Here is a 24,699-nt window from a genome sequence, read left to right on the forward strand (position 1 = left end):
ACGGGACGACGGATGTAATTAATTTCGATAGGATTTCGAATTCACGCTTGCCATATTTCGCTTCGAAGTTTCAAAATTGATGCGTTCGGTATTTGTGAACAGTTAAAGACTGCGAAGCAAAGCCAGACAATAACAAGTTAAAGCGTATCTTTGTTACGCAAGATATTTGCGACAAAAGGTCAGGCAATGCCGATTGTTTCGAATACTAACGTCGGTCAGTAAAGAAAGCTCGACAAAACGACAACGACTTGCGTAATACGTATGTGCTAAGCGGAAGATCGCAGAATCGCAAAACGGCAAATTTCCAAATAGAATGGAAGCGGAATCGAGGATAAAAGATCATCTCGTAGATCGAACGAACGCGAACGGTTGCTTCTTGCAGGAGGAATTCGTATGATCTCGAAGGTGTGCTTTCTTGAAACGGGTCTGCGTTACTTTATGTCTTGCAACGTTATCATAATCGTTATTATTATAGCAGGATTTCAAAGAAGTAACTTCTGGTATGGGGTACAAAGATCTATGGTAGCTACGGATTAGCAGAAACCTTGTGATAGACCCGGGAACTAATCGATGAAATTATCTTTCGATCGTACGACGGAGACGTCGTTCGAATTGCGCCGATTAAAGTAACCTCTCGTGAAAGCAATCGATCGAGGAAACATAGAGTTGGGAAAGTTTGACGAAGTCTATAACGGTTCTAGCGTAGAAAAGATACGTAATATTTTACCGCGGAGTCTGCGATGGGAAATTGGCGATAGTATTAAAGCATTAATTGCAGCCGATGAAATTTCTAGGAGCGAACGCCGCGTAGTCAGCAGGAATGCCAACGACACGTACGCGATAAAACAACTCCGCGTTGCTGCTGCTGCCGCTCGCGTATGCTAATGAATTTCTGGGACAAACAGGCTACGCTAATGAAAATGCTTGTAAACTCTGCATCAAACGGACGCGGTTCGATCGTTCTCTCCTCGTGGTGGTTGGATACAGGCCCGTTTACACCGTGTAGAACCAGTAGAGTTGGATTTCTAGCCCAAAGGGAAGCGTACGCGTACATTCGCGAGTTTCAATGGCTTTCAGCGGTTCCTTCGGGCGCGCTGGTTGTCCTTTTCCATAATGGATATCGCTCCCTCTGGACTGTTCCGTTCCGAACACTTTCTACACGTCGAACTTGCGCTCTCCACTCCCCGGATCTGCTCGATCAGACGTTTTTCAGCCACCGATCCAATTCCCGACACGAGATATCGAAAGAAAACTTTGATCCGCTGCCTTTCATGGGAGGTATCTAGTACCAGTATCGTCGCTAACTTTTCCGATATGGAGTCACTATGGCCCTCGATCGGAAGCATTAGCTTCGAATCGGTTTTTTCGAAACCGATTTGGACATGCGAGTTTACCACGAGTCTTGGTGGTAGTACGTTTTACCAGACCTTTGTAAGTTTGCAATTGCTCTAATTGCAAAGAGTGGTTTTCCGGTACTTGCGTATCACTAATCGTCGAAGCGAATGTAACGTGTAAACGTCAGAAAAGTGTAGGAAATGTAACAGAGTATCCATTCAATTTTCCTGAGCTACCGAGTATGGGTTCAAAGACAAAACAGCGCTGCTAAATCTACCAAATCTTGAAATTGGAAACGTAGAAACAATTAAGATATTATCGTCCCACCTGTAATCGAAGGAATCTAATCAACTAATTGTGCATGATCTTGGAGAGATAGCGTGCCTATCGAATCGAGTAAGTATCAGCTACAGAGTGTAGTACTCCAAGAATCATCGATTCACGTGTCTCTTAACGACTTAGTCGACCAACCAAAGGCGATAACGCGACAGGCCACGGCAACGCGTAAAGTGAAACTTTAACACGACCAGCGTATCGTGACGCTTGATAACAAGCGTTTCGTTGTAAACCGCGGCTCTACCTTCTCACATTTTACGCCCTGGCGGGCAACCTGTGTAGGTGGTGGCTCCCAAACGATCTACGATTAGCGCGCCAGAATCTACCGGAGTTTATTAGGACGATAAACGTTAAACGAATTGAAATCATCGAGTTTCTAAGCAAGAACGAATTGCACTTGCAACTGTTCGAGCGCCGATCATCTCGAGCGTTGTCGCCAGGTGCGATAACCCTGAGAACCGAAACGCGTTCGCGATTAATTGTATCGGCGTGGCGTAGGCGCTGCGAAATCGTCGGCTCGCCCTAAGCAACGTTTTAATTAATCCAACTAGTGAAATTTGCATGCTAGAACGATAATGCGGACTACTGCACGCTCGCGGGACAGAGCTCGAACAAACCGTATACGTGCTTGCTTGCTTGCTTGTCGCGTGACACTAATGGTGTGTACGTACGCGTGAAATATAAAGAAACGGAGTTGCAATTACGCAGTGGGAAGAGGAGAGCGGTAAACAGAAAAGGAGGGGAAGGAGGAGAGTGTGAAAAAAGCGGCTAATCGGTCGAAGCCGTGTCGTTACGTTAGATTCCTTTCTCTTTCCATGCTTCGCCATGCCAATCAACTCGAAGGTTTCGCTTGCGCCAAACTGTCTTTCACTCACCCTTTTGTGCAGCAACTCGTTGCACTCCCATACGCGTTGATTCTGCCTACCAGCCGTGCCCCCGCCGCGGTCCACCTCTCGGCCGATCGGACTCACCATTTTCCTCTCGACTGTGAGCAAATGAAAGGAGTTTGCGAGCTTATTTTTACTCCGCTTGGATTTAAATCTAGAAGTCTTCTATATCGTCGCTAGTAATTTTCCAACAAGGAAAATATACGGTCGAACAAGTGCTCGTGGGAATATCGACGATAAGAGAGACCGGCTTTCCCTTTAATCGTACGAGAAAAAGCATCGTTTCGTATGCTTCCCGAGCTGGCCAGATAAAAACGCACAAAGCGGCGGTTAATATTCGCGATACCGACCCAGGCAAGAATTTGGTACGAGCTAAATATTGACTCGATATCGCTTAACCACTGTTCGGACTCGAGCATCGGCTATTCTCGCTAATGTTTGTTCGATAATGTATTTGCCTGGATGTTAACCACGATATTACGCTAGGTATTACAACGTATCCGACGTGCTCCGCACGTGCACACATGAAAATCATTTTCCGCAAATTTCTATCTAGCGCGGTGGTTATCTTCGCTTTCGCAAAAGAGCATGACGAATAATTTGTATCGTACATTTGTCGTTTTTAATTCCGTCTTTATGCTTTCTGGATCTTCCACGTGGAAGATCAAATAAAATTCTTTCTCCGCCACATCTGCGAATAAAAGAAGATATAGAGAAGTGGGGCGAAAGGTTAAGCCTGTTCCTCGCGGGTCGCTTATAACGGCAGTCTCTTTAATTCTCCGGACGAATGTCTCGCAGCTGGTAAGCATGGAAGAAAGTTAGTGTCTAGCCGGCCGCCCGAGCGTTCCTTCCAACAATTAATCTTAACAGCACGGTAAACCTCCATCGCCAAAACCGCGTTCTTTTCGGAGAGCTTGCAAGCTTCTCGCTCGCTTTCCGATATGAATTCTTCGAAACCGCGATTCGATCGTGCGCCTGCTGCTTCTTTCGGAATTCCAGATCGGTTTATTCCCCGTTTGGAATCGAACGACGATTGCGTCCTTTCAACAGGACTCGAATGAATTGAATTTAACGTCGAACGATATTCGTGAAGCGGAACGAATGGGGTAGGGCAAATTTATCGAAAAGCGCGAACGAAGTTGGCTAAAGTTTCGCTGGGCGTGACAAGTGTTCGAGACGATTTAGAGCAGATTCAACGAGTACTCGTGTTTAAACGAGTTGGAGAAATGTGCCGAGACAGTGGTAGAAACGTATACGATAGTTTAAAGAGGAATTAGTACTCGAAGGTTGAAGAATTTAGTCGGAGGTACATGGAAAATTACAAGATATCGAGTAATCCGAGAATCGGAAAAGTCGAGCGAATGAAAGAAACCTCAAAATCGAACGAATAGAATGTCGAACGCTTAACGTAAAAACGCATATTCTTACTTGGACTATGAACTCGTATATCGCTGTCGCTAGGGCTGGAAACTCTATGGTCGTTCAAGGAAACAACCCTCAAAGCCGGACTCATCAACCGTTGAGTAGCATGGCCGCTGGGAGATGTTAATCTTATGTCCTTTCCGTCGTTGTTATTCAACCTGCAATTTTGAAATTGAAAATTGAATATTAAGTTATCGTTTTGTCTTATTCGTAATCTCTCATTGCCGCTACATTTCTCTGATTATTAAAGTTCCTCTTTCCTTATTTCTAATTAATCTACTCGTACTTCGCGTACGATTCACTTTAACGTCGTATACATTGTACTCGGTATCGTAACTGCGTAATGATTAATAACTGAATATACGAGAACATAATACAACGAAGATAATAACGTAGACGAAATATCAGGAATGCGACAGAAGCGAATCTTATTCTCGATTAAATTACACGCTGCTTTTACTTGTAAACATTACGGTAAATAAAAAATTGGTTCACGGGTCAATTCTCGAGCCATCGAAAAATGTTTCGAATGAAACGAATCGGTCGGAATAGTTTTAAGGGGGTATTCTGGTCTAGAGGCATGAATTTCGGGCGATTTTTGAAGCTCTGTACAAGCGAGACAAAAAATATTTTTGCTATCTTTCTTTTTAGCATTTGTTTATTGATATTTCGAGATTACGTAAAAAATTCACTGAAAAAAAACTCAATATTTAAAGAGTTATGAGCTGGCAAAGTGGGTGCTGCCAAAAAAATGGGGTGTCGTGGCGTGCATGATATCAACCCTTCTGGTCATCCGAAACAAAAAATGCGAACGGATTCTTAATTAGTATGGATGCCGCTATCGTCTGAAATTTGGAAAAGTCAATACAACATTTTGTCACAAAATGACGGCCGTTTGAACAAAAAAATTTCTTATTTCGCACGTTTTTTTTGACAATTCCGAACGTTTAAAAAATAGTAATATTAAAAATTTTGAGCTGAGCGTAATCCGGACGATAGAGGAGTATATAAGGAATATTCAGACCAAATTTAAAATAAATCGGTTCATTAGAACTTGAGATATCGTGCACGCCAACTCGAAAAAAGTAGTTTCGAGACAAACGCGTTTAAAGTTTTGAGACGTAGGTACTCGGGCAGCGTCTACCGTTTATTGCACATTGGTCCCGGTGGGACCGGAGCAGATGCTGCGTCACAAAAATGGCTGTAACTCATAAAATAATTGAAATTTTGAAAAATCCTTTTAAGGGCATATTCTTGAATGTCTAAACTTTGGAAATATGAGAAAAAAAAATTTCGATTTTTTCAAATTTCTAGACCAGAATACCCCCTTAAGAACGAGCGCAGCCAGAGGAGAATTGGCTGCGCGCATCGTTCGAAAGCATACGCTAGTTGCACGCGCATACTTCTTACGGCGCGGCGTGAAACAGCCGAGAAAAATGTGTCACCGAGGAAATTCCAAATACCGACTTTGTGCTTTTCGCCAAGAATCTCGACCTCGTTGATCGCGAGTAGTATTCACGCCACAATCTTCGCGTTCGCGGAATGTTTCCCGCGAAAAAAATTCTTCTACAATGCGAAGACAACGTAAGAGCGCTTCTCATCTTTCTATTTCATCTTTAAACAGTAATCTACGTTATTTCTAAGTTACGTCATATCGTATTAACATCAAATTTATCTATTATTTCTTTAGCACGTTCATGTCTTCGAATCCCCGTGTAATTTTCCTTTTCGCTTTTCTCCTATCCGGTCTCTCGATTCGAACGTTTCGACAAATATATCGGAATATCGAAACATCGTACTCACATGGCAGATCCGGTTCCAATGTCGCCGCTGCTGGCGGCACGCAATAATTGCGAGTTAGTCATATCGTTTTCCGATTGTCTGATCGATTGAGGAGTGGATTGATGAAGCGGCAAGGGTTGCCTGTGCGTGGCGTTACTCCTCGGCAGTGGAAGAGTAGAGACGGTCGCCGGTGGTTGCGTTTGCGTTCTTTGAGCTAGTTGCGAAGTGCTGACAGCTCTCGGCGGAAGTGGATCCCTTCCTATCACCGATCCAGAGCCGGAAGCTGCGAATAAAATATTGCTCGTGATAAAACGTCGACCTCTTTTTCTGGATATTTCGCGCGAAACTACATAGTAAATTTCATTTTATTCGACAAGTATAGAGATATGCACTCGTATTTGTGAATTTTGATGTGGCACGAGTCGAAAGCCACTTTATTGAAAATTAAACTAGCGCTATATAACGAATACGAAAGTGAGGAAATATTGGTAAACTCGCGTAAATATAAACGTATTATATATATATAACTAAAATCGCAGTTTTAAAACGTTTTGAAAAGATTTTTCTCGAATAATCTTGTTTAGACGAACGATAGGTAGGATAAATCGTATGGTTTTTGATAATTTTAAGGTAACCTATACACGATATTCGTCGTCAAAGGAAATAAATAGTCGAGCAGAGTACAATAGTTAATATACAATAGCACCGCTTCCTTCGTAACGATAGCTACGAGCAAGGAACGATGTAGCCACGTACAATGACGCTTTCGATATTTACGATCGAAATGGCACGCTGCGTTCGCAGCAGCCAATCTTCTTTATTCCTCGGAAAAAGCGACGTAATCGCGAAACTTTCACTGTAAGAATTTCCTGTCCGCACTTTACGCTCATCGCGCGTTTATTCATCAAGCTACGCTTCGCCGTGAACGTTCGTCTATATTCAATAACTCTATAGAGTCGCAGCACGGATATTTGTAGGTTCTCAGGAATATCGATTCGCAACTAAGAGATACTGTAATTGTACAATCACTTTTCTCAACATTTGAAAGCGTTATTTCCTCTATTAGTCCAAGCTTAAAGTTACGATTTTATTAAATTTCAAATTTCCAACGACTTTAATGCGAAAACAACATCGAGTAATTAACGGTAGAGCAATAGACCGAGCGTACTGGCTAAATGCAATTTGGCAAAGTCTAATCGTTTCACGAAGCTCGATCAGCTTTCATACGTGCTTGGAACAGTTGCACGCATCGCGAATTTTGGACCTGGCTTCGGCTTGTAGTTTCGATTACACGGTTCTAATAATTGGAGAGGCGGCGGACGATCGAGAGAGGATCTTGTCGATCTCCGTTTTGGCCGATTTTCTAAAGCAAACGATTCATCGTGAATGGCTACGGCGAAGCGCATCTGCGCGAGCACAATGGGCCAGCAGCTGCGTTGACTAATCGAGAAACATGAATCGCGAAACTTGTGTTTGCGCTTCTTGATATCGTTCAGGGCAGAATATGTTCAAGGGACGAAGATAAGTAACTTCTGGCGTACACTGTACACGCTTTAAAAACCAGATAAAGAAAGCTAGTGTAGCATTCTACATTTCGTTTCATTCTAGATTTCGTTTCTAGATGTAAAGTGATACCTTATTTGAATAATCTGATCTAGCCTTGAACTATAGATGCTACGATACGATCGATTCGAGAAGTACATTCTATTTTTTCTACGAACATTTGTGACGCACAAGTTCATCGAAGCCAACGAGTAAGACCACCCAGAAAGCGAAAGAGCATCCAGAGAGAAGGCTCTTTATGTTCGAGATTCAATTAAATCAAAGTTTTTCTCTCTCTCCCTCTTCTTCTTCGTTTCTTTGGTTGTATTTTTGCAAACGTGAAATTATCATATTCCATGCGAAACCACATTCGGAAGTTAATAAATAGATTCGATACTGGAGGTTTTTCGTACTTCGATGTCAATAAACCGAAAAAGATATTTCAACTTGTAAACTTGTGAAAATGATTAGGCTAAATGAATAGTTTCGCAAATATGCAGCATATTTTTAATTTAAAGTAGAAAATGCTAGAACGAAGAAAAAAAGACACGTTGGCGTTCCGCTATCGAACCGACCGAGGTCTCGATCGAATTTGAAATTCCAAAGCGCTTCGGCATGGAGAATGCGACGACAGGCCAAGTAATTGAATCCAGTTCGCTATTTTTACGAACAACGGCCGTCTGTTAACGCGAACGATGCGGAGAATTCTCCGTGAAAATACGATGGCATTCGAACAGAGAGCAGAAAAGTGGAACGCGAAATTTCCCATCGCACATTTCCATCATCCAATAATCGCCCCAAGTATGCGACAAATTAATTTTTCTAACAAGCGATAGTTTGTCACGGTTCATGGTAACCTCGTAGAGTAAATTCGAGCATGCTACTTTCATGTATGGAGTACATTTAGAGCGACCTTTCATTTAACGCGTCCGCAACCCAAATTCGTGTTACGTAGCTGGTTTTATGTTACTTTGAACGAACTGTCTATTCGCATGGTAAAACGAGTATCCTGTTCGCGGGGATTAAATGATTACTTTTCAACGAACGAAAGCGAGTCGTATGAGAAAATAGCTTCGGAGAAAATGGAAGAATACAACGTTATAAATATTTGCCGTTTTCGCGATATTCGCAATAGTGCGTCAAAACATCAAATGTTTTGCGCGAATTAAACATTATGGCGAGTCCGTGTTCCAGCATGGAGTTGCATAGTTTCGACATTATTCGTTCTCTGACGGGTATCGACAGAGCCAAATTCTCGTCGCGGTCTCAATTGTGAGTTCAGAGCTTCGACCACCAGGCATTTGTATCTTTACTAACTTTCATACTAACTTTAGTACCTTGATAATAACGTTTATACGGATTCGATATTGGTGTATGCTTTTAAATCGGAACTTTTTCGCTGCAATTACGTTAGTAAATTCGTCTAAGATCTATCGTAGCAAAGTCCGGTATTTATTTCGTCGGAATTTTTATTCGAAGAAATACATACAAGAATATTAAAGGAGCTATAACTATATAAAACAGGCATCTCTTGCAGAGCTTTCTACAGATGCTTGATTCGTCGCAAACGATCTCATAAGAATTCCTATCCTTCGTATACCGCTCGAATTTTCCGCCGAGCTCCAACTCCTCGACTCGTTCCTAGCCATCCCTCTTTTTCCCCGGGAATCGTCTGGTTTGGGCAATCTTAGTGAGAAAGCGATCGTTCAAGGAACGTTCAGAGCACGCGACGCCGAAATTCCGAAGCGTCGCACAACATGTGGAACGCGCGCGAACAGTCGGTCACGAGCGTCGGAGGACGTAATTGAATCTCACGGTGGCGGGTTGTTGGCGGCGACGCGCGGCCATAATGAGCGACCCGATGTTATGCGGACATGGGAACGGCATAGAACGAAATAGAACGGAACCATCGGCCGCCTGAGGGGAATTACCGCAGGAACCGCCTCGTTTCGGAACGGGCCGAGCCAGACACACCGGAAGGGACAATTTATCGTGCGCAGCTAACTCGGCCTGTGAAACCGGGCCATCCGTGCGTATACGCTTATGTAAGGAGCACGAGTGTCATTCGTTCGTCCCATACAATCTCGTATCTCAATCCGTTTTTTCTCAGCACGAAAAATACTGCAAACAGTCCATCCCCGCAAACAGATATCGGAAATCGTTCTAGTCTAAGAATAGAAAGTGTCCCGAAGAATAAAGCTTTTAACCGATCATCGTGTTAAACGAATATCCTTTTGCGAGTAAAAAGGTTCTATCGTACTCCGCGCAACTTATTTGGAGGTAGGAAGTGGGACAAACAAGAAACAGAGATAAATTTTCAGCAGGACAAAGAAGGACGCAGACGAATCAAGACCTTCCCTATGACTACGTCGAAGATGCACTTCAAAAATTCAATTTTTTCATTTCTGCTAAGAAATCGTATTAATCCATTTCAGACGGCGCTCGAAAGGAAAACTTTTCTGCCGTTTTGTAAGCAACGAGAAAAGGGATCGTCCAAAAGACGAAAAACGTAAGTCGAGAAATGTACACACTTAGAGTTTCGGCGACAATGTTGTTAAATCATCGGCGCGTATGAAACGGCGTCGATGCGCCGTGACATTTTCTATTTTCCGTAAGCGCCAGTAAAAGGAAATTGTCGTCCGCGCCGCAGGACCAGATGCATCGAAACGGAATACATTAAATAGCAGAGCTACTAGGGGACGATTCCTCGACGTTTGTTCGCCACGGAATGCGTGACGATGCATTAGCGACGACTACGATTTACCATGCTCCCTGCTCCAAACGATTCCCCCGTTCTTTTCTTTTTTTTTTCTTTTTCTTTTTCAGTTGCGACGCATTCCTCGTGTCCATTGGTAGCTTCGATGACACGCTGATTCTTCGTCTCGATTTTTTCAGTAAGCTACTGGACGTTGATTGGCCGATTGATCAGGTTTGACTTTGAACGCGTCTTCCGTTTCTGATTACGTATTACGTCTAGGAAATCTTGGATGGTTCGGTGATTTATAGAAAGAGTATTTTGCCTTCAGAAGACCGTTGTGTACGTTTCAAGGTAAAGGAAGTTGAGAGAGGTGAGAAAACGCGACAGTGATATTAGCGCTCTCAAAGCGTGCGAGCGAATTAACTTTCAAAATTAGAATAATTAATCGGGGAAAGTTACTTTTTAGAACGTTTCATTCTGTACGTATATTTTTTGTTTCTTAAAAAAAAGGCTCGCACTAAAACGTTAAAAGCTGTTTTTGGAGTAAGCTTAAAATAAAGTTACAAGAAAATTAGAGAAATTAAAACGTTTAATTAAACACGAACGTGTTAAGAACGGTGTGAACGTGGACACAATCATTCCATCCGCACTTTTTTCAATTAAACGGATGAAACGTCTCTGTGGAACGTATACCTATAACAAACAAACGACACGATGGGAAAAATAAAATAAACCCGGATAAAATGTAATCTTCGTCTGGATTACTTTTTATATTGGCTCGCTATTGATTAAACGGCACGTGTATTTTTCGATTTACCCAGCGCATATTTCCGTATCGCTATTCCGCTATGATATTCCTAGATTGCTTCACGTTCAATTTTCGTCGTTCCGTACCACGCTTCATTAACGCAATACATCCTCCTCCGTTAATGTATTTGACCGCCTTATCTGTTAATTCCCATTTCTATGTATAGGGGAACATTCGTAACGAATATTCCAGACTTTGATCGAAAAGGAAATGCTAAATAAACTTTGTGTAATTTATGAACATATACCGTCTCTGTTAGATTTATATATATTAGTCGCCGTTAAAATTACATCTTCGTATCTGCTAAGATCATTTTGATCCTAAGTAAGCTAAATGAGTTCGGTAGAACTCCACCGAGAAATCGATATCACGATCTGAAATAAGAATCGTAGTTACGAGGAAACGAGGAAGCAGTAATCATAGTGGCATAACAAAAAGTTTGACGGTTCACGGATTATGCTTCTCGCAAATTGCACGTGTGTACCACGACGGAGCCCAAGACAGTTGAAAAAATATGTGCGGTGCATTTACGAGCAGGAAGAACCGATTGCATCAAAGATTTACGTCGATCGCAGCTGTCGCGTCTGGAATTTGGTCGAAATATCGAAACAGTGACATTGCATCGTGGATATCCTCCATTTGCATGGATTTATCCAAGGTGGTTATTCACGGATATAGAAAAACACACACACACACAGATCTTTTCTATTGTTTCTATGTTCGTAAATGTAAACCGCGAATGTTTGCTCCAAATTACCTGATTTCGATGATCGCGCAGTTACTCGAATGTTTTCGTAACGTCGTAACTCGTTATTCGTTTATTTGTTAATGTTTCAGCGATTCGATTAAAGAATATCAGGTACTCGATAAAAGCGATTCTTCCGTTTCGTTAACTCTTTTTAATATTACGCTCTGTGTTTGACTTATTTTTACGAATATATACTATCTTTCTTATCCGCTACGTAGTACTTATAAAATCTCCTTTTCTTCTCAAAGCAGACGTGTAACTGCTTTGCATATCGTACATCGTAACAAGAAATCAATGCATCGATTCGGACAATTTCCGACTTCGGCTAATTACTGCACTCTTATAAAACCGAATGCAACGACAGATCCGGATTTCGCTCTTCATACTGATCGGATGAATTCTTCCGACCGAGGCATAAATATGCAGCTTGGTGAAACGTCCGCGCGCCAGTTTCCCGTCCAATTACGTTTGGTGCTGAATATTAATTGAGAAAGGATCGATTAATCCCCTTGCTATTCTATATGAAACCTTCGTCGATGTTGCCGTACGTTAAATTCAATTTTATTTTTGCCCGATCATGACGTGAAATATTTTCGAAAATCTAGTCATCCGCGACAGAAATATTTTTAACAGCGTCGCCAAGTATTTCAGCGAGTGAAAATATCTCCGAGGAGAAGCGAATTGCAGATATTTTACAGCGACATCCTTTTTATGTAAATAAATCGAGCAGGAATGTTTGGGGATTACTTTCACCGATAACCTGTACGCATACTATGAGCACTCGATGATTTAACGCGAGTAACGCGAGTCACACATGCAGATAGAATGAAAATTATTGGGATGGATAATGTTCGTCAAGCTATAAAGCGTGTAACGCCCTCAAACAGTTTCGACTGTCCTCACCTGTACCATCATTGATTCATCATTCGACAAAATATATTCGATTAAACGCATCGAAATGTCAACAGTTGGAAATAAAATGTTATTTAAAAACGTTTCGATATTTTTTACAATTTTTCCAGTATTTTATTATACAATCGATATTGAAACGCGGTGTTGCTCGTACTAACCGATGCTTTCGATAAACCTCGATGCGCCCAAGATCGAGAACTCTGTTATAAGTTCGTCTATCTATCTGCAATCAGGCCATCGGAAATCGTCAAATATTCCCGAGACGGAACTAGAATGAAGTAACGGCGCGACGTCGTTTCTACGACACCTTGATCTTTTCTGCGTCGGTGCCAAGTGGAACGTCTATATTTATCTGGCACGCGAGCACGCGCGCGCTATTGCTACGCGGTAATGGACAATGTTGGCGGATTAAATAAACCATCGGATTAAATAGCACTGGTACATTTCGTCTCTTCGTGGCACGAGGAGAGTCTGGTAAATGGGTCGACCGTGAACGTTCAATCTTGTAAGAAAAGGAATGTGGCGGATGTGGCGGCACCGTATCGTCGAGCATTTTTCTCTCGGTCAACAGCCATCCATTTTATATTTAGAACGTTCGGTCGCGACGCTAAATTTTCGTTACACCACCGGTTGTTTTGTCTGAAATTCGCGTGACGTAAGTGCATTACGCTCTCGCACCCGTCAGCCATTCCTGCGACCACTTCGCGCGCGTTAACTCGATAATATTTCGTCTCTGTTACCTTGTCGCCGTGTCGCTGCTCGACATATCGCTTGCCGGACGACTGATCGATGAAAATTAAAACGGGACGCCGATTTACCGTATCGTTGTTTTTGTGTCAGGCATACTGTTTTTGCCGTTTCGGCGAATTATTTTCATTTCGAACTTTCCTAGCCTTTTTTCACTCGGTACCATCTTTTCAAAAGTGTATTTTCTTACTATAGGATACTTGTGACAGTGTAATTCACCGACGTGGAAACTCGATGGTGCAGATACCTGTCACCTATCTGTGATTTACGAACACGTCTGGATTAGAAATATGCGTGTCGTAAGCCACTGGTAGATCACGTCGATTTTTATATTTTAAGATCTAGTCTTGCACGTTCGCCGGGGAACGCTTTTATTTATTGATTCAACGAAGAATATCGTTGTAGGTGTTATACATGCGAGTAAAAGTAACGAAGTACGAGTAGTTTCACTGTAACGTTGTTACATACTTCCTGACCATTTCTCGTTATTTATACCACGAGAAAGAATCAACGAGGAACTCTTATCTCGAACGTGGATCTATTTGCCGATAATGCATGCGTGTAATACTCGAGTGTCGCTCATACAGCGTAAATATACCTGCAGATACGTAAACCTTTTATGATCTTTGTATCAAAGGCAGATAAAGGATGCTATAATAGATAAAGGAATAAGGATGCTATAAAACTAGCAAGTGAAATATAATTCTACAAAGGAAAATGAAGAAAGAAAGTTTCTTTGGCAATGTATTTTTTCTTTTTTCATTAGAAGTTTCCACTTTGTCGTGCTCCTGTTACGTTATAATCCTGCTAAATTCATGCGCGCAAAATTTCACTTTGTTGCACTATATCGCACCATCGCCATCTCCCGAACGCCAGTGAGAAACGCGGTTTACTTTGTCTCAAAGCGAGCAAACGTCTAATTTCACAAATAGGATTTTCACCAACAGCGAGAAGGGCGTATACGATGTAAAGGAGGGTATAAGGGTTGTTCACCCCACGATTCGGACCGTCAGACGTCCTAGGGCTTACGGTGGTTGTCACGATGCCGGAAGTGGCACCGAGCAGACACGTCAAGGGGGAATCAGAATCGTTATCGGGAAAACCATCACGGGGATTTGTCCCTCGCGCCATCAAAATTCTATCTTCTGAGATATTTTTCGCGTTTCCGAGGCCATCGCCACTTTCCTTAACTTTGCTTTACGACGTAAGATATCTCGATGTTACGGTACTTAGAAATTTGTATTAATTTGGAGAACCTTGCGAATACGCCGATCTGCTACGATAGTCAGGTAGAGAGTATCGGCAGAGATCCGTTCCTTTATCGTGAAACTAGCTCGGATAACTTAGACGCTACTAGATATCGGTTCTCGCAGCCAACCATTCGGTAATAAGCGTAGTTCATCCACGAAATTTCTCAATCGTCAGCCGTTAATTTCGCGCAACTTTTGCTACATTTTAGCTACGTGGGAACCTATTAGTGAGCAAATTTCGATCCGTCTCCTCTGTGCTAAATATCGTTCACGCGTAGAATCAAAGTTGCATAAAACCGCGTACAATTGCATCAGGGAATTTCTTATAATTTGTTCGTTTCGCAGGACGAAAACAGGCTCACGAATGATCCCTCTGTCCTGGCTATCGAACGTACCGCAAGCACGTAGTTTCAAGCGTGCGTTCTCTAGAAAATGCGAAACAATTTATAGCGCAACGGTCGAGTCGGAAAGATCAGAAAGATAAATCGTCGTGGAAGGACCGGCTAGCGAAAAGAGAGGGAGGGGTTGCGAGGGGGAGGAAGGGAAAAACAGAAATTGATCGAGGTAGTTGGAACAGACCGGGGAGCAGAAACGCACTTCCACGATCATTTGTATCGTTGCTCGACCTGTTGCTGCGCAACGACCGACCAAGTTGTTGATTTTTCTTTTTCTGCGACGCTGCTATACTCTACACTCTATGCTCTATACCGTTCTTTTGCCCGCTATCTACCTTGTACGCGAACTTTTTATCGCTAGCGGATCGCAAAAAGATCGGAGCCGCGGTTGCGGCCACCCGTAATAAATATTTTACGTCCTCGCCCGGGTTTTACTGCATCGGGATATCCTGAATGCGGCAAACCACCCGGGATTTTGAACTTCTAGCTTTTGCCACGCGACGCGGGCCGCCGTGTGTTCCTTCCAAAGAATGGACACGTATAATCGTCGATCGTTTCGATCGATCTTTTTCTTTCGTGCCTTTTTTGTTCGCTCGAGTAATACTAGATACGTAGGTTCGTTCGCTTGTAACGAAAACCGCGTTTCGGCTCGTGTTAATCTTTCTTCGTCACTCGCTCTTGGTTTCATGCGCGTTCGTTTCTTTTCTTTTAGTCGCCAAATTTTACATGCTGTGTGTTCCGTCTTAAATCGACGACCTTGTCCAGATTATACCATCTCGACGAAGAAAGATTCGATCGGACGAAAGCTTCTAGAATCTCACCTTCTCGACTAAACATTGAACTTTCTGGTTGACGCATTTTTGCAAGTTATATCGTATATAGCGGAGTACGATGTGGCGTGAACAATCGCAAGATGAGTGTCACGCAGTATCACGTTACTTTTTGCTAAGATTTAAGTTTAGAATTCAGGTTTTCGCAGACGTAAATAACCATCTCTGTCCTTTGCAATTGCCAGCCTTCGTAAATCCTGAAAATTATCCGAAACGTACGCGTTAACGTTGTCTTGTACGTCACGCACGAAGATAATGGTAAATATATGGCTTAAAACGAAGGACTACGAAGAATCTAATTCCTCTTTAAGAGACGCTGATGTCGTCACTTGGGAATGCCTCGATCAGCAGATCGGAATTTCGTAACAGGCCCTGGTATTACCGTATCGCGACAAATCACGCGATTCAGGCTTTTCTGATCCCTAGAAACTCGACCGTTACGCGCATAGTAGTCGGCTCGTTAAGTCGATCGTTAGCGGATTCGGTTGAGTAGTAAAATTCCTGGGAACTTCAAGGGGACCAGACGCTATGGGTTCGGCAAAATAAAATATCGTATCGCATTGACGACGTGCCTCGGCGTGGATGCATATTAACCTTGTAAATATATTTAGAATATACACGCAACAAATATTTTGCGCGATTTCAAACGCGAAAAATATATTTCCACCACCATATCGAACAATATGGAATACTTTCTCCGTACAGACATAAAATGCGTACAGTAGAACAATTACGGATGGTGATTTGGCGATTAAAACAAGTAGCGAAAATTCTCAAATTTTTCAATTCGTACCTGAAGCTATCGAATCAGAATAAAAGAACAAACGGAAAAAGACCTACATACGTGCGGAGAATCTCCGCAATAGAAATAAAATCTGGCAATTCCGGTCTCTGGAATATCCTGATTCATCGTCCGCCATAAATTCGTGAGCGCTTGATACAAAGCGTATCGCGGTATCCAGTAGCTGGCGATCTCGCTAATAAATCGAGCATGGCTCAACAATAGCTGTTATCCTTCGAACAAGTTGTCCGATCCGAGAGTATTTTATTTGTCGCGCGGACATTTTCTCTGGCGACTGTTCGCGCCGATTCCCGTCTCCGCGTGATCGCGGTAGCGAGCAACGAGTATGCCTGCGGCAAGAGTATCGACTCGATGCCAACTAACGGGATCTGTAGTGATCAAGTGGGTCAGACGAGTCGATACTGTCTCTTTGTCCCGACGATTAGTTATCGCGTCAGAGCGTTCGAAACGCTTCTTTCCTCCGCGCGGATTTTTAAGCTAACAGATTATTTGGTTGTTTTAATATTCCATGAACGTCAATGGAAATTATATTGGCAACAACGTGGTATGGAACAACCCTTTCTTTTTCCTTCTATCCTTTTTCGATATTTCATTTTTCAGGTTTTATTTACCACGTAGATTCCACGATATAGCTGATCGAAGGGAATTGGCGCATGGGTGAACTGGAAATTCGCTTTGACGAGGCTTAGGTTTTGAAACGGTCGTGATAGATAATTGGGAAAATAGGTAGTTATGGAGTTGATCTATAGATCTGTAGATGTAAGTTTGGGTCAGGGTAAGCTTCATACTTAAGGAAACCTGTTCAGGTTCGTAGAAACGCGGCTAAAAATTTTGTCGAACGCTGCAAAAGAATCGGAAGACGAAAGCTCTATAGACCAAGTGTCGCGTGATTTCGATTTACCGTGAATCAATAGTAACTTTATGAGCGTACGTTCTCGCACGCTCTCGACGTTTACGCTACGGAAACAAGACCGCGGCAAGAAATGGCTACAGAAGCCCGTTCAATGTGCTCGAACGGCAAACGAGCGTAAGAGGGAAACCTTGTCTTCGCCTGAAAATTTACTCAATTTACTCCATCTTCGTCTGACTGAATCAACCTGCCACCCTGTGTACGTAGCGTTGTGTACGTGCATGTACCTCTGACCTGTCCGAGAAGCTGAAGAATATGCGACGAAGAGTCTCGTTACTCCGGTTAATTATAATTCTCAACAAAAAGCAACTGTGGTGTATGAAGTATTTTGCAAAAAAAATGATGTTATATTATACATTATTACATTATATATTTATATATCACGAAGACACGTCACATAATTTAGTCGTTATTCGTAACTATTAAAATTTGCAGCTACCGCGAATACCATTTTGCCAGCTGGTTTATGCTTCTTCGCGTAGTGTATTCACGCTTCGATTTCATCTTTAATACGCGATCGTGGTTTCTGCGGCCGTACCGCCGTAACTGCTCGTTGAAATTAATTGATACGTCGATTACGTGCGTTTGCGGTGACGCTGATCCTCCGTACTATGAATTCGCACGGAAGTATTTCAGCCTATACCGATCGTGTCGTAATAAAAACCGTACCGTGGCTTCAATCGTTAACGCGCGGCACGATATTTGGTAACGATATTTGGCATTATCGATATAGCGAAGCGATGTAAATTTAGATTAGGTTATCGAGAAATATAAAAGTTCATTTTTTATAAATTAATTTGTCCGTATATGCGACTGAAGATGATGGAACGGAAAGCAGTCGGTTGCCATTGCGTACTCGTTTAGTAAAAAAAGAAACTGGCGATGGCCTGAATCAACGTATGATTAAACTATTCGAACTATTCTAACGAACGAACGATCTAATGGGTGGACGCTCGAAGCAATCCCTCTACGCGGAATCAAGATGATCGGCCTGTACATCTCTGTAAATGCCAATGCATCCGTTACAGATCCAGTTGTCGTCGAAGGAAAGCAATTCCACCGGCGAGCAGCGAGTCGAAGTCCACACTCGGCCGGCGATGGCGTTCGTCTCGTTTTTGCGAGGACGACTCGCAGGACTCGATCGCCCGCTCTCTTTTTCCCCTGTCACCGATTCCTCGTTCGTTTCGCCGTTCACTTTGTCTTTCTGCAAACGACAGGTGCTCCGTTCATCGGGCAAGAACCAGCTCGTTTTTAATATCTCTCGACTAATCTTTTCCCCTCACCATCGACTGACTCGAACACGGAACAAACGCCTCGCTCTATGGAAACGAGAGTTAATATTATTTACCGATTAAGTCGATCCTTTCTTTACTTACACATTGCGATCGAATGCCGTTGACAAGGTTTCAATCGCCAAATTGTCGTTATCCATGGTTACTGATCCCGTGGCTTATTGCCATTTTGCATTTGATACTTTCGAACGGCATAATCAAGTCGATGCTGTACACATTGATTTTCGGAAAGTATTTCGCGTTTGCAGTTTGGGCGTATTCCGTGCCCATTAAGAAATTATCTTCGATGGGCTCTGGAGATCCATCGTTATCACGGATAGCGGGATATCTTGGCGGTGACGAGCAACACATTCGAATTGACGATCCGTTTTAAACGCTTACATTCATTATTTATACTTTTTATCGACGATCTTTCAACTTTCATTTCAACTTTTATCGACGATTTCAAAACTTTTAAGATAATTTTACGCATCCAGAGTTGCTTCGAAGTTCAGCTTGATCTCTGGAACGAGATAATAAATGTTACTACAATGTTTGAATATGGTCTGGATGGTATTCTCCTGTCTCTAATGTGATTTAAGTGGCCGTTCCACGTCTCTGCTAGACTTCACGCCTCATTTTCGATACGTCGAAAGAGAGTCGCACAAGACGCCAGGTTTTATCAAACGATGCGCCGTGGAATTTGGCAACGTCCACTCGTTAAGCCGCTTTAGGCCGCGTTAGAATGCGCTTCGGTAATGCGGTCACTGGATCAGGTGACGTACAGACAGTTACCGGAGACAGTGCAACGCAAGTTTCTCAAATTTATCGCTTTCAAGTAGGGACGCGGAATGGATATTACGGACCACAGCTACACGCCGACCTTGCGTAGCTCTAATCCTAAATCTTTTGATTCTCGTAGGACAGCGGCCGACTTGATCTTTTTCTTCAAAATGATTAATGGCTTCGTACATTACCGACGATTCTTGGCGTTCATTAACTCTTACGCATTTAAGATCGTTTAGGTAGGTTTGTACGAGCTTTCTTAGGTATAATTTACAAGCGTGCTACCTCCGACCCCGTTAACCGGAACTGCGTCAGGGCTAACAGTTTTCTACATTGTTAGATTTATCTACCGGAGTTGCAAATACTTTTAAGGTTTCCGCACTCGAGCTTTTGTAAATCGTATCGATCTTACTAGCTGTCTAACTTCACGCTCTTCAGCTTCCGTACACTAATCGGTGTCACAAACGGGTATATCAATATATAATAATAATAATAATAATAATAAAAAAGAAGATCTCTCTTATCCCGAGGTGTCCGAAAACGTGGCTTTCGATATACGATGATCTCCAGGACAACAGGCCTATTAGCCGCCGTGAGATCATAAATTACTGCGAGAAAGTTTTGTCTCGACGCTGGGAAAGTGTTAACCGATTGTTCCTCGCTTTACGCGTATTCTGTATACGATGATACTTTGTTTACCGAAAAGATAGTCATTCGTGGAATTCGAAATTCGTTGGAAACAATCGCAACTACAAACTTTCTACGTTTTTAGCTTTCTACGCTGCTAAGCGATCGTCACGATGGTCGACGAGAACTATCGAGAATATTTGTCACGATACGAATTACGATTCGAAGATACTACCAGAGCATCGCGTTTTTAAAGAACGGTGGTGCGAAGTGCGTTAGAATCCGGGACGCGATTCAGGATCCAGGCTACGGTGTCGAAAAATCAGAAACGACGTTACGATCCGTAAGGATTATGTAATGAACGGTGGTGGGCAAGCGAGCGAGTACCACGAGCCGAATAACGGTACTCACAGGGCAGCATGGTTCTACATCATGCAGCTTACGAGCATGTAAAATCACGTTTCTTAACGGTTCATAAGCCGAATTCGTGTTCTTCGGTGTTTCAACCGTCGCGACGCCTGGTTTTCTTCGAGCTTTTGGTACGAATTCGTCGCTCGTGAAAATTACTCGTTTCGACGAATACGAACGATTGTTTTCTACCTGACATAATTATCGGCACGGGAAACGGCTCGCTTCTTCGATTAATCGTACAAGAACGAACGAATAGTGCGCCTTTGTTTTCTATGAAGATTAATTTAACCGCGAACTTGATACCACGCAAAACTGTTGCAAAGATTTTTTTGTCTCGTTGCTTCGAATCTGAATTTAAAGTTGGTTTTCTCTCGCAGAACAGAAGTTCTATCGAAAATAGAAAAATAATTCCATTTAACTGAAATAACGTGGAACATTTGCGAGAACGACGATACGGAGATATTACATTTTAAGCGTTTGACAAGCAGCAACTGATAAGCAAGTAGCGATCAAATATAATTACGCTTTACGAGCTATTTGATTCGATATAACGAGATTATCGATAATAATCAATTTTGTAGTTTTAAAGCTAATTTATTTAGCTATTTAGTAAATAGTAATTACGACTAAATTACGAAAAGAACCTACCAAATTTATCAGCGACCAACGAGGCAGTAAAAGATCGCATCACGGTCAGCTGTTGATAAAAAGAAAAAATAGAAGATTATGAAAGTTTCATGGCTAGCGGTCGTTAGAACGTAGGTGCTAATCCGTTATGCTCGACCTACGTATATTTACGTGCGATTAGTCTCAAATTTCGTGCAACGTTTAGCGTTGCATCGTTGTCGAACGATATAAAAAATATTCGCCCGTACGTTTCTGTCCGACTCAGCGTTCACGGCACAGAACGTCGACGATGAACAAAATCATCGAAAGTGCTACGACGAAAATAACGGTACTCGAAATAAAGAGACAGAGAAACGGTTGTGCACCATTCACGGGACGGTGCTGGAAATCCGATAAACGAGCATCGCGCCATGGCCTCGGGTGATTGCGGAACGTATGGATCGCCAGTCTGACTTGGATCGTTGCTCGTCCCAACGAAACCGGCTCCGAGCAACAGTCATTTTGGCGGCATGCCCGCGTACGACCAATCCTTACCGGCCTGATCAATCGAAAATAGTCCAGCTGCGACGACCATGCGAGTCGTTCTGTTTTTTCGCGATCCATTAACCCGTTGCTTCGGGCTGTGAATCGGCCTTTCTTTTTCCCGTCTTGCGCGAGATGCGCTTCCTTTTCGCGTAACGGGGAATCTTCTCGAACGGATCGTTTTCAACTCCGGGAAAAATTAGTCTTCTACGGGCATCGAAGTTTGATTGGAAAATTTTCCACCACGTCACTGTGACGTGGGCTGAAGTAACTTATATGGAAAAGGTGATTTTAGTAGGTACGTTCTAATAGAAGATCGTCGAGGAAGCACTTACGATACGAAGCTGGAATTAACATTCAGCGTTCGTTTCAAGACGTATTTTCTCTTGAATTTTTACACCTACGTATTTTCATATGCCAAGCAGTACCGTGATCTTCGAATAACACCCCTAGAAGAGATACGAAGCGAGTGAATTTAAAATTCATCTGTGAAACGGGAACAAGTTTCGACTATCGAAACCAGTAGATAGAAAAGGACTTTGAACCTGGTCTTCGAAAACGTATCTCCCGATAAGACTAATGCAAATGAATCTGGAATTCCGATGCTTCCTGCACGTGTCAAGGAGGTTCGAACTGTTATCCGTTAACCTGTTTACCAAGTTATTATTATTCCGTGGTTCGAAACGTGTAATCGAATTTACGACTGGGTCGTAATTCCTAGCCGCGATGCGTCACCATATGTATACCTATCTTGTTGTACGAGTTCTTTCAAGTTAATTTGTTTTCACCCGTATGGAGCGTGAACGGGGATAACGGGGAAACGGGGATAAGAGGGAAGGAAGTGTGTCACGAGTGTGTAACGATTCACGAGAATTAATTTTCCGACGCTTCATCTTCGTATCCTTCGAGAAGTTGTGCACCAATAAGACAACAATTTTTCGATAAAAACGATAAACCACGTACATATACACATCGCATATCGTTAGATGTGTGTAAAATCGTAGTATACATACTGTACTTTCCGGACCAGCAGCTACCGCAAATCAGACCGACTTTTCCACCCATTTTCCTTCGAGTCCACGCTTGGTTGGCGACACTCCGGCACGCATTCAAGACGAAGAAGGTCGCGTTCGATCGCGTCGTCACGGATTCCAGTGCACAGTACGCCGAGTACGCGATACGTGGCCACGCGCGTGTCATGAGTTCGTCACGCGATTTCTCCGCGATGTTCTTCGTTCCGTCTTCCTCGTTCTTTCTTGTCTGGGAAGCACATGGGTCTGTTTGCACGGGAAAACACGGTCCATCTACCGCCAAACGGCCTTAACGAGCTTCGATCGGAGAAGCCTCGAAAATTCGTCCTTTCCTTTCTTTCACTTCTCACGATCCACACCGCTCGTTCTATCGTGGATGTCGATCGATCGCGAAAATCGACCGTCCTTCGTTTCCAGTTTTAGATGATCGATTATCGAGGCCTTGGACAAGTACGTAATCGTATTAATACAGTATCTAACTCGTATATGTGAAAATACTACCAAGTACTACGAAAATTCTAGTAATTTTTTGTTTGAAATGTTGGTAAAGGAACGTGACGTTTCTTTAGACGTTAGAAGATATACGCATATTGCGAATCCGCTAGATACTAATTTCCGGTCGATTTACGTTATTTCTGTTTGGAAGAACGACTCGAGGAATAGCGCTCGAAAGATTACAGCGTGCAGCTAGCTAAAAGGAAAATCTCTTGATTAAGTTTCGCCGTAACTCGATTTTGTAGTAAAACCGGTGGCGAGCCACTAATCTCCCAACGACAAGGGGATAGAAGATTCGAGTAGGTAAATTTTGGCAGGGCCGAAGATATCTCGAACAACTTTCGAAAGAAGAACAACGATATATTCTGGAAAGAAATTTCGTTCGCGAGAGTATCTCGATAATTTTCCGCTTGTAAAATATTTGCGTAACCAGCGAGGTAACGCTACAGAAAGCAAGGAAACTCGCGAAGGCGAATAAATCGTCCGAATGTTCGAGTTTTCCGTTTCCTTTCCAAAAGTATTTGTACCATAGATCTGCGTGGCCTTTTCTTCGCCAACTTCACGCTCCTTGTACAATTTCGTAATCTCAACGAGGCTAATTCTTCGCTAAACTTTCCTGTAAGTACGATATATGTAAGATACGGGTCAAACGTCGGCCGTTTATATCTGTAAAAACTTTCAACGAATAATTCTTATTAATCGAATATGCTATTTTCAGTGACTGCATGAATTGTTAAATACGAACTGACAAGGACATCGTAACGCGACTGTAGAAAGCTATATGGTAGAGTTTCGTTAGTAATTACAAAGGATGCAGATCAATTTAGGTGTAATATAGGTCATGTCACCGCTAATCGCCAGCCTGTCGGGAACAGCAAATGTACCAACATCGCGTTATTGACATACGTGTAAAGATCGAAACTAAGAAACGGGTGGTTTACCCGTTTCTTCTCAACTAACTTCTTGTTTCCGTTAAGATGGTTTCAATCTCTTTGCGAAATTCCGTTTTCCGTGAGCAGTCTCGCAATCAGTGCGAAGAAATACAGAACTCCGCGTGATAGTTTGTATCGCGTATTATTGTAACAAGATTATAAAGCGGATAAATTCAGCCAGAAAATGTGACATATCGATCTCGATTAACCAAGATAAGCCAGCGAGCAAATCCTGAAACCAAGGATCGACTTTCAATTTCGATTCTTAACGATTTATACGAATATAAGCCAAAAGAAAGAATCAGGCTAGTGGTAATCGAGCTCTCGGCAGCCAGCATCCAGCATCGACCGTAAAATTAATCGAAGGTACCTCCCAATAAAATCCACCGAAAGCACAGAGCTCGTAACTTTTACGATCTCGCTAGCGATCATTGCGGTACCGTGAAAAAACCGCCACTTCCTCACGTTCGGATAGAACGCTCGTTGGTTGTAAACTCTGTTGTTTACGCGTTTCGCGGATAATTTACACGATACGCCGGTGCGATATCGCGCGAATGTCGGGTGCACCTAATCCTTGTTATCGACAACCCGAC

The 24,699-nt window shown here is 42.7% G+C and overlaps 1 protein-coding gene across 7 annotated transcripts in view; it reads right to left on the reverse strand.

The window, feature by feature from the left end:
- Positions 1-24,699, reverse strand: part of LOC138189583 (pleckstrin homology domain-containing family A member kramer) — a 179,555-nt gene that overhangs the window by 13,948 nt on the left and 140,908 nt on the right. For all 7 annotated transcript variants that reach the window (XM_069131617.1, XM_069131612.1, XM_069131613.1 and 4 more), the window contains exons 12-14: positions 5,784-6,045; positions 3,987-4,138; positions 2,547-2,656 (exon numbers count right to left, since the gene is read on the reverse strand). In XM_069131617.1, coding sequence (XP_068987718.1) covers positions 2,547-2,656; positions 3,987-4,138; positions 5,784-6,045 — 524 coding nt within the window. The remainder of the gene's footprint in view (positions 1-2,546; positions 2,657-3,986; positions 4,139-5,783; positions 6,046-24,699) is intronic.

The sequence above is a fragment of the Bombus flavifrons genome, chromosome 2 (assembly GCF_040668555.2).
Source record: "Bombus flavifrons isolate JBK064 chromosome 2, iyBomFlav1_principal, whole genome shotgun sequence".
NCBI lineage: Eukaryota > Metazoa > Arthropoda > Insecta > Hymenoptera > Apidae > Bombus > Bombus flavifrons.